General features: G+C 47.0%; 1 protein-coding gene across 1 annotated transcript; it reads right to left on the reverse strand.

Annotated features, from left to right (window-relative positions):
• Positions 1–833: 833 nt before the first annotated feature.
• Positions 834–3,988, reverse strand: LOC124250200 (liver carboxylesterase-like). The gene is made up of 2 exons (XM_046682036.1): positions 3,932–3,988; positions 834–1,042 (listed from the first exon to the last, which is right to left on the reverse strand). The coding sequence occupies exons 1-2, from the start codon at positions 3,981–3,983 to the stop codon at positions 834–836; spliced, it is 261 nt and encodes an 86-aa protein (XP_046537992.1). The 5' UTR covers positions 3,984–3,988.
• Between the last annotated feature and the right edge of the window lie 13,013 nt (positions 3,989–17,001).

Here is a 17,001-nt window from a genome sequence, read left to right on the forward strand (position 1 = left end):
CTTACCTTTCCTTACCTGTACTCCCGCACTTTTCAGTAATAAGTATGTATTACACTTACAATCAAGAAATAAAAACAGTGAACATTATTTTTTAAGGAAAGAAGTAAGTGACAGGAGAAGAGGAAAAAGGAGAAAAAAGAAAAGAAGGCAAGAGGTGGGAACCTGGAGATTCCCAGAAATGACTTGCTGAGAAGAATGAAGTCTAACTGGGTGCATGGAGGCATGTGTGTCTAGGGGTGCAGCTGCAAGTCCTCTTTGCCCGGCTTGTCCAGGGTGACTAGGACACACGACCCACTCTTCCGCTTGTGACTAGGAGGCTAGACACACCTGGGAGTTGAGAACTTGCCTGGTCAACACCCCAGGCCCTCCCCACCCACACACTTTCTCGTTCACCCTACCTGCTAACTACAGCAATGTTTTAAGACAGGTGAATAAACAGAACCACTACTTCTGATCCCCTTCACCTGGTCAACATTTTATTTTTTTCCAAGGCACTTATCAAATATTCTAACATATGACATAGTTCACATTAATTTGCATGTTATTTATTATCTGTCTCCCCTATTAGAAAGTAAGCTCCATGAAGACAGGATCTTGGTTCTGTTCACTAATGGATCCTAGGACCTAGAACATGCCTGGCACACAGTAGGTGCTCAATAACTATGTGTTCAATAGAGAGCTCTAGAATGCTGTGAGAGTTCTGGAGTGTCTCTAAGGATCTACAGTGTCTTCAGGATTCCACAACAAAGTATGAGCCACCCGGAAGATGGCCTTGGTTCCTTCCTGCATTACTTTGAGGCACACACCCACTGAAAGATGCCAAAGCCCCCGGCTTACATGGGAGGGTAGGAGGTGGTGTTCTTGACGAAGGGCCATGGATCTGCAGGCTGCGGCGGAGCAAACCTCAGGGATCCCAGGGGGGGCTTGGCAAAAGGGACCCCCAGGAAAACGGCCACGGGCTGTGCAAATCCTTCCAGGCTGACGTGCTTCCCCAGGACCTTGCCCTGCGCGGTGTCCACCACAGGCTGTGAAGATGGGCGCCCTGCGGGACAGCGAGAGGAAATGAGCACATGTCAGCAGTGAAAGGTTTGACCTGGATTCTGGGAGTCTTGCTGCTTTCAGCATGTGACCTTGAATGAGCCACCTCAACTCTCTAGGCCTCAGTCTCTTCTTATGTAAAAGGGAGAGGAGGTCAACTGTGCTTCCCAAGTCCCAGGGCTGTCTTAAGGAGCAAAGTGGACATGGAGGTAAAACAGCATCAAGTGAGAAGGAAATGCAAGAAGGAGAGCTGCTGGGAGTGAAGCAGACATTGGGGTTGCACTCTCACGAGCCCTGGAGACAGTTATCCACTAGGATCCTGGCACTGAGCTGCGTGCTGGATGGGAGGATGGACAAGAGGCGGCCCCTCTTCTCAGAAGCTCTGAGCCTTGTGGGGAGAATGAGCCACATACACACTCGACCCTACTGCTGGGGAGAAAGTGGTCAGTGTCCTGAGAGAAGTACCAGTAAGGTCCTACAGGAGTTAGAAGAGGGAGCGAGGCCTTCTGCTTGGGTGGCATCATGGAGGCGGTGACCTTAGAGTTGGGACTTGCAGTAGGGGAGGACTGAGCGGGGGGAGATGGCCGAGGGTCTATGAGGGTACAGAGCAGAGAAGAGAATGTGCCGAGGCGAGGCTCTGCGACAGCACAATGCAAGGCCTGCCCGAGGAAGAGTGACGGCCCGTGTGAGCCAGGGGGAGTCTATGGGGAGCCGAAAATAATCCTTGAGTCAGAAAGGTCATGTATGGGAGGGCCTTGAATGCCAGGCTAAGGATCTGGGCTTTATTGTGGGTAAATGAGCAGCAATGAACTGTTAGAGTACGGGAGAGTGACACCATCAGCTTGAGGAGGATTCTTCTGGCGGCTCTGAGCAGGGTCGTCCAGAGGGGCTGAGACTGGGGTCAGATCCCCATCTGTTCCATTCTTGTGGAGCAGACAGCTCTTCCTCACTGAGCTGAAGTTCCTCCCCTGAAGCTTCCACATCAGCCCTGCTTCTACCTGCTGTGGCCCGGCCTGAGCTCCCATGTGGCAGCGGCCTTGCAGACCCCTGAGCCTGCCCATCCCTCAGGCCTTCTCTTGTCCGTCCTCAGATGGTTCCAGCATTCCTCGTAGGAAATGATGTCTAGCCTCTCGTCCTCCCAACTGCTCTCCTTTAGATGTAGACGAAAGGGCTGCATCTCCCTCAAAGTGTGTGGCCACAGCAGAAAGAATAACCCAGACTTGTTCTTTAAGAAGGATATCCAATGCTAACCTTCAGGAGAGATGAAGTGGACAGAAGCCGGATGCCGAGGGTGACAAAGTGGGCGATGGCGTGAGAGGCATCAGCCGTAGTGCAAGAGCAGCAGTTACCACGTGTGTTATAGGTAATAGCACTTCCAATGTGCCAATGTGCATTCCAGGTCAGCTAAATCAATCTTTACAAAGGCCTGTCCTGGTAGGTGTATTGTGCCCTCTTTGCAGATGATGAAGCTGGGGAAATGCAGGCAGCCACTGTGGACTTTCTGAAGATGGAAATGGGGTGGCCTTGCTAAAAGGGGACCATTAGTAAAGGAATGATTTTCCCTAATTTGGTTCTTACTCTGCCCTGACACTCAGTTCCAGGCCTCTCATGGTGTCATACCACCAGAAAGAACATGAAATCCATGTGGGGCCTGGCCTGTCCCCACTGATGGCCAGAGCACTGGCTCTGGGTTCAGGAGTCACAGACAGACTCCAGAGGGTAATTTTTCAGTTGTTCTTGGACAAATATTTCTCCCTGTCTCAGTCTCACATTCTCCATCTATTAAATGGCACAAATGCTTTCTGAGGCCCCTTGCTGCACCCTTGTATTAACCGTGTCTTTTAGTTTCTCTGATCAGATGCTTTGACATCGGTGACGTTGCTGACCATGGAGGGACCACCCCTCCCAGACTCAGCCATTCCTAGAGGCAGGAATTAGCTTGCCCTTCCAGCTTGCTGGAGCCCACACCCCGACCACCTTCTTCATGGGCCTCTCACATACCAGGCCACTGTCATCCAGCCTTAATCACTCCACTTCCAGGATCCTGACAACGGTGGATGGTCCAAGGCCCCAGAGCAGTTTGTTGAGTTTGCCAACCCTAATCCTGCTTACCCTGCCTCACCCCTTCCTTCCAACAGCAACCAGGATGAAGACTCTTGTCCCCAATTCCTCCTCCTCCCTCTGTCTCCAGACCCACCTGGTCCTTCACGCTGTGGCCACCATGGTGGTGACATGCCTCCTTCCCTGGGAACTGTGAGTAACAAACTATCTTTTCAGGGGCAGTGGTGTCCTGCTCTGTTGGTCTTACCATACCTCAAATTTCTATGAATATACTATATTTTAAAACCACCCCTTCAGTTATTAATCTTTATTTTGAACTCTGATGAAAATATACCCCTTAGCAACAACAATGCGTTCCGTCCCCACGACAGCCCGATGAGTCAGGTGCTGTCCCCATCTCCATCTGAGAGGAGGACATTGAGGCACTGAAAGGCGAAGTATATCACCTAAGGACACACAGCTAGTTCAGTGCTGAGCAGGGACTTAAACCCACACGCTTCTGCCCCAGAGTTGATATTTATATTCTGTGAGGCCACTGTCATTGATTTGGCCATATCTGGACTAACCTCAAGGGGAAACAAACTGAGTTCTTCGAAGTCCTTATCTGGGGCCACGACGTTAGCTGCTACCCTCCTGCGTGCGGCCCTGGCACATGAGGTTGGGTGTTTATCCTCCCCTGGATGGGGCAGTCTGCACCGGGAGATCCACATCTGGAGGGCAGCTGCTGCAGAACCGGACCTGTCACGCCTTTGTCCTACATGCATGTCCCCTACCTCGTCCCTGGACCAGGATTTCCAATGTGGCCCCCCATTTATATGTCAGAAAGACTCACCCCAAACTGTGGAAGAGTCCAGGGAGACCAGGACCAGAGCAAAGAGCCACATCTCAGAAGGACAGCAGCTCCTGGACCTGCAGCACTCAGCGTGGCTGGGAGGGGCTGTGCAGTCAGCCCCAGAGCCCCAGCTCCTGCCCTGCCCCTCAGCTCCCTCCCTCCCAGCCAATAGCCTAATCAGGCAGAACAGATTTCCCCTTCCAAAGATCACTCTGGGCTTTGTGGATCCTTTATGCTCCGCCTCTTAGAGTTTACCCTCTTTTATCTAAACAGCACAGAATGAACTCTGCCATTACAGATAGCCACAGACTGGTCAAACAACTTGTTACATAAGTTTTTCTCCCTTACTAGACTTTAGCCTTAGTGCGCTGTGAGCTTCCCAAAGGAAGGCACAAGCAACAGATGCTTTTGGACAAGGGGAGACTTTGGTCTTGGATTCCCAGAACAAACCCAAAAACCTTTAGAGCAGCTCCCAGCCCCACAGATGCTCAGCTGGGGAACTGAGGACAAATCTCTTAGCTTCCCTGGGTTTCATAGGGGTCTCTGCTATCAGGCTTGGAAGCATCTTAAATTGCATCCAGTCTCCCTTCTGATGCCTAAATTAATTTTACAATATTCCTACCAAGTGACTCAGCCTCCTTTCACACACTTCCCAGGTCATGTAACTCATTACCTCTAGAGGAAAGGATCTTTGGATAGAATCTTCTTAGAGCAACAAACTGCATCCCTCCATGTTCCTCACTCTATTCGTTCATTCACGCATCCATCCTTCCATCCATCCATCCATCCTTCTATCCATCCTTCCATCCATCCTTCCATTTGTTCTTATTCTGTTTATTCATTCATTCTCCAAACATTTACCAAATGCCTGGCACCATGCTAGGTGTTATGAATACCAAGATGAATTAAAGACGTGTTCCATGTCCTAAGGAGCTCACTGTGAAGTAGGTAAGACAGATGGGGTGTGTGTGGGTGTGTGTGGGGTGTGAATTGCAGTGCAATATGAAATAATCAAAATAGAGGGATACAAAGTGCTCTGGGTCCACCTGGAAAAGTGCCCTTTTCCTTCTGGGTACCATGAGAAATATGCTCAAAGCCTATTTCATAGGATCATTAAATGTCCAACAATGGGGAATCAGTTATAGACACTTTCGTACAACTGGCTAAGGAAATACTATCCATTCACTCAAAGTAGTGATGCCCACAGCTATTTATTGGCAAGGAAAGACAGTCATGATGTGTTGTGAAGGGAAAAAGGAACAGCTTACAGAACAGTTATGGCTGCTCTTTGGGAAAAGGTTTAACAGTTCCTCAAAAAAATTAAATGTAAAGTTACCATATTTTCTAGCATCCACTCCTAGTTAACTACCCAAGATAACTGAAAACATGTTCATACAAAAACTTGTACACAAAAGGAGGATTATTCATAATAGCCAAAAGGGGAAACAACCCAAATATCCATCAACAGATGAATGGACAAATAAAATGTGATCTATCCAAACCATGAAATATTATTCAGTCATAAAAGAAATGAAATATAGATATTTGTTACAACAAGGATCTTTTCATTCATTGTAAGACTGAAATTTGAAAACCTTACACTAGTGAAAGGATCCAGACACAAAAGGCCACATATCGTATGGGTCTACGTATAAGAAATGTGCAGAATAAGCAAATCCACAGGGACGGAAAGTAGATTAGAGGTTGCTAGGGATTAAAGGAGGAGAGAAGGAGAAATGACTGCTAGCGAGGATGAGGCTGCTTTGGGAGTGATGGAAATGTTATGGGATTACAAAGTGGTGATGATTATACAACTGTGCGAATATCCTAAAATCACTGAGTTGTGCACTTTAAAATGGTGAATTTTATGGTACATGAATTTATTTCAATAAAACAAATATTTTTTAAAATTTACCATTATTTAAAATATTTTAAAATTTAAAATATTACATATAATGTTCCACTTTAGTAAAAATATATCTTTATTTACATAGGAAAAATTTTGGAAGGTTTTACATCTAATTAGTATTACAATAGCCATTTCCTGGCTGTAGGATTTTGAGTGTTTATACTCATTTATATTTTCCACTTTTATTCATTTGGACATTCATTTTACTGTGTGGAGGACACTGTGCTGAAGTGTTTTGTATGCAGGATCTCACTTAGACCTCAGATAAACCTGTGAATTGATACAATTATCTCCTGGGGCTCAGCCTGGTCAGGAACTGGCCCACAGTTCCTGTGGGAAGAGCTGAGGATTGAACAAAAGCTGCACAACGTCATAGCCGATACTCTCAACCACTCTGCGTTGGTGTCAAAAACTTTATGGCAAACCCACTTTCTGTTTCTTGGTTCCCCTATAGGTGAGCTCAGGTGACCTCACTCTTCTTGGATCTCTGCCACCTCCATCCCTTCAAAAGGCTATATCTTTCTGTTGACCCCTCCTGGATCCCCAGGCTGCCTGGAAGGCTGGTTGGAACCAGGTGTGCTGGGGTTCCTGGGAGAGGTAGTGACCAGGTGGTGGAGGTGCTTGCTGATGTCTCACACTTCATGGTTCCCTCTCCCAGTGCAGACTCGTCACTGAGAAAATGCTGCCCAGCCAGGATTGCGTGTCCTAGTCCCCTTCGAGTTAACTGGAGTCATGACATTCATTCTTGCCAATGGAGAGGGGGCAGATGTGAGCAGTGTTGTCTGCAAGCCAATGCGGTAAAGAGACAGCTGTGCCTTCTCCACGCTCGCACTGTTTTCTCAGTGTCATGGGAAAGCTTGCCTTTGTGCAGGCCAGACCAATATTGACGTCAGGGAAAACTGGGCAACCAGCAGCATAAAGCACATCATAGTCTAAGAAAAGCTCATGGATTTTTGGCCAAAGCCATAGGCTGTAGCTGAATCAAGCTTCTGGAGACCCAAAACTAAAAACATGATGCTAAGTTGCACTAATTCTAGACACTGTGGCAGGCCAGAGAGGGAGCCCTGTGGTGGGGTGAGAACTTTGTGACAGCATTAGAGTCAGTCCCCAGAGGTCATTGCTTCTGCAAAGACTGACCTGGCCTGTGTTCTTCCCTTTTATCCAGGAAAGAAACACGGGTCATAAAGAGCACCCCTATCTCTGTCCACATGGGACAATCTGAGTGGTTCTGATAGCACATAGCAAGGCTGTTTCTAATCACTTAGCACACCACACACACACACACACACACACACACACACCTGTTAAGGCATAATCATCCTGCTTTTTGCCCTGGCCAGCTGGCCTTTGCAACTTGGGAGCTCAGCCCTGGCTCTCAGCCTATGAAGATTGTAGAGTGCTGATTTAGCACAATATAAAAGGCAGGAGTGAATTAGGGGCCAGTGTTTAAGTTCACACGTTCTGCTTCGGCAGCCTGGGGTTCACTGGTTGGGATCCGAGGTGCAGACGTGGCACCGCTGGTCAAGCCATGCTATAGTAGGCGTCCCACATATAAAGCAGAGGAAGCTTGGCATAGAAGTTAGCTCAGGGTCAGTCTTCAAAAAGGGGAGGATTGGCGACAGCTGTTAGCTCAGGGTTAACCTTCCTCAAAAAGCATAAAAAAAAAAAAAAGGCTTGGGTGAATTATTCTCTCAATACCATTGTTCACTCACATGCCTGCTTGTGACACCAACCAATCTCTCAAATATAGGCAGCCACTCCCAGAAGTTGCTATGCGTAGTTGCAGGCTGTAAATCAATTCCTTGTTCATGGTGACTCTGGAGAAGTGACGGGAGAGACTGGAGTGCATGAAGCCTCAAGAAGTCCTCAGCTTTGCTTTACATGTGTAATCTCCCTGGGTCACATCACCTCTAAGCGATACAGCTCTTCCTGTTTTGGTGACAGTTGATTGGGATTATCGCTTTCTCTTGGGGAACTCCCTGTGGTTTCCCATGTGGAATGAGATGAACTGAAGAGTAAAATCCCAGGAACTGGCCTTACCTCCTAAGCATCTGAGCAGGTCTCAGGAGAGAAGACACATCTGGGTCTCCAAATTAGCCCCCCAAACCTCTCCATCTCCATCCGTTCACTCAATAGATACATGAAGAGCACGTATTAGAACAAGCACTGAAGTAGCATGAGCCCCTGTCCTCCTGGGCCCTTCACTTGACTTTGTCTATTAACCATGGGATTAACCAGGCAGAGCCTTCATGGTGGAGAACACTGCACTGGGAGCCCAGAGGTCAGGGAACCCCAGTGGGTGACATTCAGGGATCCTTTCTGGAAACGAGGAAGTGAGAGGCAAGGGGATTACTATGGGTGTGGTAACTTCTCATGCACCATTCAAACTGGATCAATATTCTCTGAATCTAGAATTCTTTCACATTTTCCTGTGGGGCCTAGACATATGCAGTGTTTCTGGAACCTCAGTTATTTTCATAATAACATCATGTTTCTGGATGTTATTTGATGTTATTTTTTTATTGTGCATTATTTTGATGTTATTTTTAATGTTTTTTCTTCTCATAATAACATCACTTTTTTTTGCCATATCAGCATACCGCTTATACTGTTATTAGCAGTTTTCCATTTCTTAAATGGGTTAATACATTTTACTTTAACACAATCATTTAAAAATGAAATTTTACATAATTTCCATAAATGGAAGACTTCTACAACTTACCATGAATTAAAGTTGAGCATGGAAAATGTGTCATTGTATTTTTAAAAATTAAAGTGATGGTAAAAATAAGACATGGCTAAGGAAATATATGTAGTAATATCTTCAATCGAGTTACAAAAGTGTACAACCAAAAATAAGTTACTTAATGGGAAAAGTGGACAATTGACAGACAGTAACATAAGGTCAGGAACAGAGTTTTCCGACATCATGACCACTAGACAGGTGACCAGGCTTTGGCTACCTCGAGGGTCATTTTATTGCAGCCATCTCCTCGAGCTTCAGGGAACTTCTTCCTTGTGACACTCAGATAACTGGGGAGGACTCACATCTTGTTCACAATCTCAAGGCCCTTGATGCTGTGTTGTAATCAGGTGGTCAGATTTCCTGGGGTCAATCCGGTCCTAGGACTGAGTGGGAGAGAGCACCTGTGGGAAATTTTGACCTGACAGTGGGTCCCAGAGGGCAGCACTGCCCCGTGGGCATAAGTAGCCATTCTCCATGGCATTACAACTGGTGATCAGGTCATCTACATCAGGTTATCATGTGGGACTGCCTAGTTTAGCTCCTGCTGAGTAAGAACGTACTGTGAGAGTAGAGTACTGTGGGAGCAAATGGGCCCAGAATTTCAGGGGCTTATTTCCTGCTGATGTAAAGAACTGGGGTGCTGTTCAGGTCAACAAGGTGTCTGTCCTCCACGTGCTCATTCAGGGACTTCCCAGGTGCTCAGTAAACTTACTCTGTAAAGGGCCAGAGAGTAAATATTTTAGGCTTTGGGGGTCGTATGATCTCTGTGGGAACTACTCAACTCTGCTGTTTTAGCAAAGGCAGCATAGATGATACCTAGGCAAATGGGCATGGCTGTGTTTCAGTAAAACTTTATTTTAAGAAGAGATGGCGGGGAGCTTTGACTCATGGGCCTGTGTTTGGTGGCCTGTGACCTAGACCATTATGGCTTTGCTGTCTTTAATTCATGGTTTCGCATGTTGTTATGGGTGTTGATTCAAGTCAGCTGAAGAGGGGAGGAGCATGAAGAAGTGAACACGGTGGAGGGTGCATTTTGGACCAGACTTGGATGTGGCACTCCACACTTCCACTCACATTCCACTGGAAGGAACTTAGCCATGTGGCCAACTCATTGCAAAGAAGGCTGGGATCGTGGTCAGTTTTTACGCCAAAGAAGGTAGGACAGACGTTAATGGAAAGCTAGCAATTCCTGACAAAATTAATACATCAATTTACAGATTTGATATTAGGGATTTTTTTCTAATAGACAGCAAAATGAATATGTAACCATTATATAAATACATTAAAGTTTGTTTGCATGCCATCTAAAACAATCTTGTACAACTCTGGGAATAAGTATACTACCCTCAGGTAAACACTGAGATTTTGTATTTCTTTGATTTACATTACCAGAGCCTGACTGTAAACCCAGTCTCTACTTCCTAGGGCTAGCTACAAAGGTTTCCTTCAGTTTTGTATGAAAAAAAGAGGTAAATGTGTGAATCAGAAATAAACACTAAAATTTAGGCCCAGAAAAGTTAAGACTGAATCATACACTGGAAAGGGCCCACAGCTCAAATTACTATTATATTTTATTATAGACATCCGAGTGATTACACTGACCTTAACTAGACAAGTGTTTTGTGTGTTTTCTTACCCAGAAAGTTTCTATGTATTAGTGCCCTGAACTCTCTGTGACCTCCTGATTATACAGGGCATTAACAGGCGAGCAGTATTTGGAGGCACAGAGAAGAGAGAACATTAGCAGTGGTGCAAGGTGGATTTGTGGGCTTCTTGGGGAGGTCACTGGGGCTGGGTGGGTGAATAAGGAGCAAGGGCTTGGATGCTAAGCTAAGGAAAGGTGACTTTCACCCTGGACAATGGGGAGCCATTGAAAGCCTTTAATCCAGGGAATGACAAGACAAAAAGGTCATTTCTGAAAGTAGAATGTGGCAGAAGCAGGCAAGCCATTGGAGAGGCCAAGAGGGTTCCTCTGAAAAGGAACCTCCCAGGCACTCACTGGGAGGGTGGAGGGTGAGCTCTCCTTTCCAAAGATGGCTAAGTTCTTTGCGTGTGAAAGCTTGGCCTTTTGGGCTCGCACAGGCCTCAGCAAGAATAATGACATAAGCATTTCCAAAGTGCTGGACTGTGCAAAGCTTTCTCAGATCGCAGGATCTATGGATGCTGGTTCTTCGTTCTCAATTTAGAAGGTCATGGAAGGCACAGGGGAGTTGTAACCCTCTGAGATCCCCCAAACCGTTGTCTGTCCTGTCCCACTTGTCCTTCTATGCAAGCAGATTGGGAGCACATTGCGGGTGGCACCAGTGTGTGTGGAGGATGAGTCAGTCCACTGTCCCCCATCCCATCACGAGGTTCCAAGGGCCTTTCACACTACGTACATATAAAATGTCATTTCAACATACCAATAAGCATGAACATCAAGACGTGCAAAGTAAAGCCAGACACTCAAATTGCCCCTATCAAATTGGCAAGGATTTGTACCATTACTGTTTTCGTGGTCATGCCAAGTATTAATATATTTTTTAAAGATTTTATGTTTTCCTTTTTCTCCCCAAAGCCCCCTGGTACATAGTTGTATATTCCTTGTTGTGGGTTCCTCCAGTTGTGGCATGTGGGATGCTGCCTCAGCGTGGCTTGATGAGTAGCGCCATGTCCGTGTCCAGGATTCGAACCAAGGAAACACTGGGCCGCCTGCAGCGGAGCGCGTGAACTTAACCACTCAGCCATGGGGCCAGCCCCCACCAAGTATTGTAAAGAGTATGGAAAACAGGAAGTTTCACAATTCATGTGGGAGATTAACTAGCATAGTGTCCTAGGGGATGATTTGGCAAAATCTATCCAAAATCTATCTAATCTATCCTGGATGGTCCCAGGATCCCTTGTGGATACCAAAATCCGTGAATGCTCAAGTCAGAAGTGTGGTGACCAGAGACTCCTGAAAGAGCTGGTAACTGACTGGCTCCCGGTGTCCTGCTTATCAGCTACTGGCTCTATCAGCCTCAGGCCTCGGAAGGCCTGAGCTAGGACAGACTAGCAGGGTATGAAGGTGAGCGTTTGGGCTTAAAGAAATCAAGGAAGACCATTTCTGTCCCCAGAGAAGGCTCTCTTAAGGGCCATGGCATCGACATAACCAGGAGTCCCAGATCCATTATTTCTTCGGCAGAGAATGGCTATTATACAGGGAGCAGCTCTCACACCTCCTGCAGCTTCACACTCCATTCCAGAGTCCCAACCTAGGACAGGATCACTCAGAGTCAGAAGAGAAGAGGCATGAAGCAAACCCAGTCCCTGGCCACAGTAACCCTGTTGCAGACTTGAAGGCCATGGTCAGTCCAACAGCAAGTCACCTGCAGGCTGCCCATCTTGAGCTCATTCCCTGGTCTTAGCTAAATTTCGTTCCTGCACCATAACCTTGCAAACCCCCCTCATATTTGCTGTTGAACCCTCCCCTCAATCTCTAGTCACTTAGCAGTAACAATACTCCACCAATGGAGAGGAGTGTGAGGGCATGGCCAATTTTGAGATAAGAAAGAACACTGCAACTCTGACATTTCATTTCAGATGCAGAGTCAGACACAGAGCCAAGATTAGAATTACTAGCTAGGTAATTAAGTTTACAGAGGTCCCCACTGGAGTTTTTGAACTGGAGGGGAAACATGGCAGAAGGAGTACCTGGCTTTGTTAAGAGAAAGAATGGGGTCATCCCAGTCTCACAAGCCATGGATTCCCAGAAGGACTGAGACCTTAGGAGCATCAGCACCTTGGACAAGGCCAGTGCCCTGAGCTGACATGTAATTAGCAAACACATTGGTTTATCCTGTGCCAGTTACCGTTTCTAGTGCTTTATAAACTGCAGCTCACTGAATCCTCCTAATGAGTCCATGAGGTAGTATTATTAAGCCCATTTACAAGTGGGGGAAACTGAGACATAAAGAAATGAAATAAGTTACTAGGGGGTGAGACTGGGGTTTGATCCCAGGAAGTAAGGCTCCGGTCTGTTCTTTTAACGACTCTGATATGCCATCTCCCTTGTCCCCAGCCGTACAGGCATAACATGGTCCAGGTGGTAGGGGCATAGGTCCTCAACTGTTCGAACACCCTCGTTGTTGCAAATGCATAATACATATTAAATTAAATCTATTTGTATATACATATGTATAATTGTACACATATATGTAACATATATATGCACACACACTAAAGTATACATGATTTATATATATATATATATATATGTAAGAGCCTACAATGTGCTAGGAAGAAATGACTTATCCTATGTCACATAGTAAGAGAGAGTTCATCTTGAACAGAGGTCTCGTGTATCCCAGGGGAAATATGGTTTACTGGCTTTCTGCAAGTACACCCCAATCCCATGCTTTCTTGTTCTTTATGCCAGAAATAGAGCTCACTATCAAGAAGCAAAAAGACTATATATACAGTACATATATGTAAGGATGACAAGTGGCTCCATGTAACAGAAATAACTATGGTCTCTCGACAAATGAGGTTTTCTCATTCTGTGTGACAAGTAGGCAATGGGTCAGGGAGAGAGGTGTTCTTCATCAGGAAGAAGAGGGAGAGGTGTCCTTGGTTCTGGAAAAGAACTTAGTGATGGTCTCTCCTTGGACATGCCCAGAAACCCAGGAACACTCTGGAGATGCTTAAGAAAGTCATCAAGAATTTGGAAACCTTCTAGCTTGCTGTTCCACCATCCATAGCATGTGGTTCTCATGTTCATGGAGGAAAAATGGGTAACACAACTGCAGACATCTTGCCCACCTTTCACGTAGGAGGAAGGAAAATAAAGAGTGTATAACGCAGATGCCAGCTGAGTCTGTGCCTCTTTACTCTGGAGAAGCATAGATTTTTCTAGAACCCCACTCAGATGTCTGCCTCCATCTCATTGGCCAGATCCTTGTAACATGGCAGCTGCTAACTACAAGGGAGTATGGGGGTTGGGGTAAGAATTTGTAACTCAGTACATTGCTTCTCTGGACAGAATCAGATTTCTCTTAGGAAGAGGACAAGAAGGATATCGGGAAGAAGCTGGTCATTGTCTCCCTTCCCGTGGCATCCTCACCCGGGATTCTATCATCTGCTGAAAAAGGTGGGGAGGGATGTTGTGGAAAGCACCGTGGAATGAGAGCCCTAGAGAAGGGCTTCTTTGTCCCGTGGGCTGAGATCATTATTCTCTTGGGCTCACGTAATGGGGACTCAGGACTCAGTTCCTGCAGGGTGAGGACAGACAGACCTGAGGTTGGCATTCAGGGAGGAACCTCTGAGCTGGCTAAGTAGATGCATATGACTGCTGAGCAGAGCATTTCTCCCCATTTCAGCTTCTCTCTCCCCTTCTCTGAGCTGACAGGGCACCTGAGCAACAGATGAAGCTGATTCAAATAGAACACGGGCACTGTGGTTTCCAGGTGGCACCAAAACAGTCTCCTATTGCCACCTCCGATCTTAAAACAATAACCATGTATGTAGCTCATGAGTCTGTGGACCACTTGCCTCCTACAGTCCTGCTGATCTCAACCTGGTCAGTTGAGCTTGGTCAGGCTCAACCATGTATCTGTAGCTGTGGGTCAGCTGGAGGCTGGCTGGTCTGAGACAGCCTCTCCTGGGATGGCTCCCCTGTATGTGGTGTCTCGTTCTCCAGCAGGCTAGCCTGGGAATGTTCACATGACAGTCACATGGGCTCACGAGAGGGAGGGGACACATGCAAGGACTTATGAGTTGTTAGGTGAGAACTGGCACCCCATCACTTCCACCTTGTTTTACTGTCAAAGCAAGTCAAGAGTCCAGCCCAGACTCTGAATGAGTGGACCTGCAGAATCGCATGGCAAAGGGTGTGTGTATAGAGAGGTGATAACAGTTGTGGCCATTCAGATGCATCACTCTGGCTCTGCAGGGTGGAGAATAATGGCAGGCAGACTAGATAGTCTTAAACGAGCTCAGGTGAGAGGCAAAGTATAGATTTTCTGCAGAGAAATGTTATGTGAGTGGAGCTTCCTGAGCACTTTTGAGGAGCTGGGAACTGGATTAGTTCTGTCTTAGAGGCTGGGAGAACACCTGGGCATGAAGGCATTTATCTCAGTTTGAAGGAGGAATAAGATCTAGGAAGCTCCACCCAAGCAGGCCCTGCATGGATAGGACCCCAGAGGCCACAAGAGCCAAGAGATTACTCTAAATGCCATCCCTGGATGTGTCAGCTCAGGCATGGTCACACTATTTGGGGACACGGTGGAGAGTCTTGGCCTGGGGTGCAGTCCTGGCTCCATCCTTGAAGCAGGTGTGGCTGCATGGACTCTGCCCACAAGAGGGCAGCAGAGAATTCTCAGCCAAATTGGTGCCTCTGGCCAGAATCAGGAGATGAAGTTAGGATGCCTTCAGGCCCAGACGTGGACAGTAAACAATGTCCTGTGTAGGAAGGAAGGGTTGCTTTGCACTTAAGGACTCAGGCTCTGGAGCCAGACTGCGAGGTTCATATCCCAGCTCTGTCACCAGGGCCGGCTTCACGGGCGTGAGACCTGTGCAGTCACACAGACCCGGCTCTCTGAAGGCCTCCTGGCTCCCCAGTTGCTTTAATGCTCTGCTGCTACCATCTTGTTAATCTTAATTTTTGAAATGAGGAGTTATTTTATTCTGCACAACAAAATTATGCAAATTACACATTTCTATTTTGCACAGTCAATTGAGTAGCTGGTCCTGGCTGTCACTTACTAATTGAGTTTTCTTGGGCCTTGTGGCAACCTGAGAGGGTTGCCATAAAGATTATTTCAATTAATATGAAAAGTGTTTTATTATGAAGACAAATAATAAATAGTTAATAACTTTTAGTTACTATTATTAGCATAGAGTTCAAAGACATAATCTACTGGTCACCAAAGGTGATGTCCAAATCCACGTTGTAAAGATCCATCTGGCTTGCCATCTATCAATCTGACAATATAGTCCTGTTGCCAAGAACTTTCTAGGGGACCGTGAAATGAATTTGACCTTGGTCCTGACCCCGAGGAGCCCCCAGTCTAACAGGAACCCTTCTGGTCACCAGCTTCCCTGCCTTCACATTTATTCCTGGTGCCAGTGCACAGAGGAACACAAATGAGCTGATGGCACAGGGACTGATGGACAGGACACGTTTGCTGACCCTAGACTCACTGTTCATCCCTCTTCTGGATGCTCATCTCCTGGACTGACCAGGGAAGCTCCAGGCAGGGCCTACAGATACGAGGGACCAGCTTCAGAAGGCTGCCCCTCCCCAGTGCTCTTCTGAGGGTGAGATGTGGGCTGCTCTGCTCCCCATGGTGTGGTCACAGCTGCACAGTCCAGGGCAGGCACCCAGGCCAAGAAGTGGAGAACCACACCATGGTTGGGATGGTCTCTACTGGAGGGTGGCTGAGACGATCAATCAGACCTTCTGTCTCAGGAAGGTTGGACTGAAACTGTGCAGAGAAAGCCAGAGGTCAGGAGAGCAGACAGAGTGCAACGCAAGGTCCCAGTGAGCAGAAACCTTCAGCGACCCAGAGACATCAGCAGGAGCTGTCGAAGCAGAAGCTCAGAGGGGTTGAGTTGCCATGAAGGGCCACATCCAGGGTTGGGGAGGTGGGTGTCACTGCAGGGGAAATGATACAATGACTCTGTTGTCATAACTACCTAGGGTTCATCTCCCAGATGATATTCCAGTCTCCAGAAGGCCTGGTCAATGTGCTGCTTTCCTTCTTCTTCCTGCATTCTGATCACAAGATCCCAGTCACTGAAGAAATCCTGGGTGGGCTCACATGTTTACAATCTCCAGGCACCTGGGAAACAACTCCTTCACTCGCCTGCTCGTGCATTCAGCCCTGCATGCCTGCCGGCATTCAGCACACGCTCTGTGCACGGCCCTGGAGACGCAGAGACTGATAGAAAGTGTTCCCCTCAGGAACAGATGGAGCAGGTGAGGGGTTTCCAACCCTGGCTGTCCACCATCTTCACGTGGGGGGCTTGTAAAAACTCCTGACGCGCAGGCATCTCCTCAGAGGAAGGGAATCAGAATCAAGATGGGGCCCGGGCAAAGGTATTTTTTTAAAAGCAGCTCAGCTGACTCCAGTGGCAGTGAGGATGGAGAACGTCTCATCCAGTGGATTTCTTTCAGCCTCTGTAGGTTTCTGCTTCTTTTAAGCCAGCCTGAATTTTGTTCATCTCCAGTCTTTCTTTTACATGTTTTTTCTCCCTTCTTTTTCTGCTTTCCCTTCCTCTATTGTAGGTCATGACTTGGTCTACATCAGGCACCAGCTCATGCCACCAGTTTCCCCAAAGATTAGTCATAATTATTTAAGGGAAATGTTCATTAATAGCAGTTTCAAAGCCCCTGGTCTCTCACAGCTGCCTGGAATGTGGGGGCAAAGCGTGTTTGACAGACTCGGTTGCACACCC

This window comes from Equus quagga, chromosome 13 (genome assembly GCF_021613505.1).
Source record: "Equus quagga isolate Etosha38 chromosome 13, UCLA_HA_Equagga_1.0, whole genome shotgun sequence".
Taxonomy (NCBI): Eukaryota; Metazoa; Chordata; class Mammalia; order Perissodactyla; family Equidae; genus Equus; species Equus quagga.

What these genes read in the sequence shown, in the direction of transcription:
- LOC124250200 (XM_046682036.1), bottom strand. Translation starts at nt 3,983, where the DNA reads ATGTGGCTCTTTGCTCTGGTCCTGGTCTCCCTGGACTCTTCCACAGTT. An exon ending in GGACTCTTCCACAGTTTGGG is followed by an intron (nt 1,043 to 3,931) that starts GTGAGTCTTTCT and finishes GCTGTCCCGCAG; the next exon opens with GGCGCCCATCTTCACAGCCT.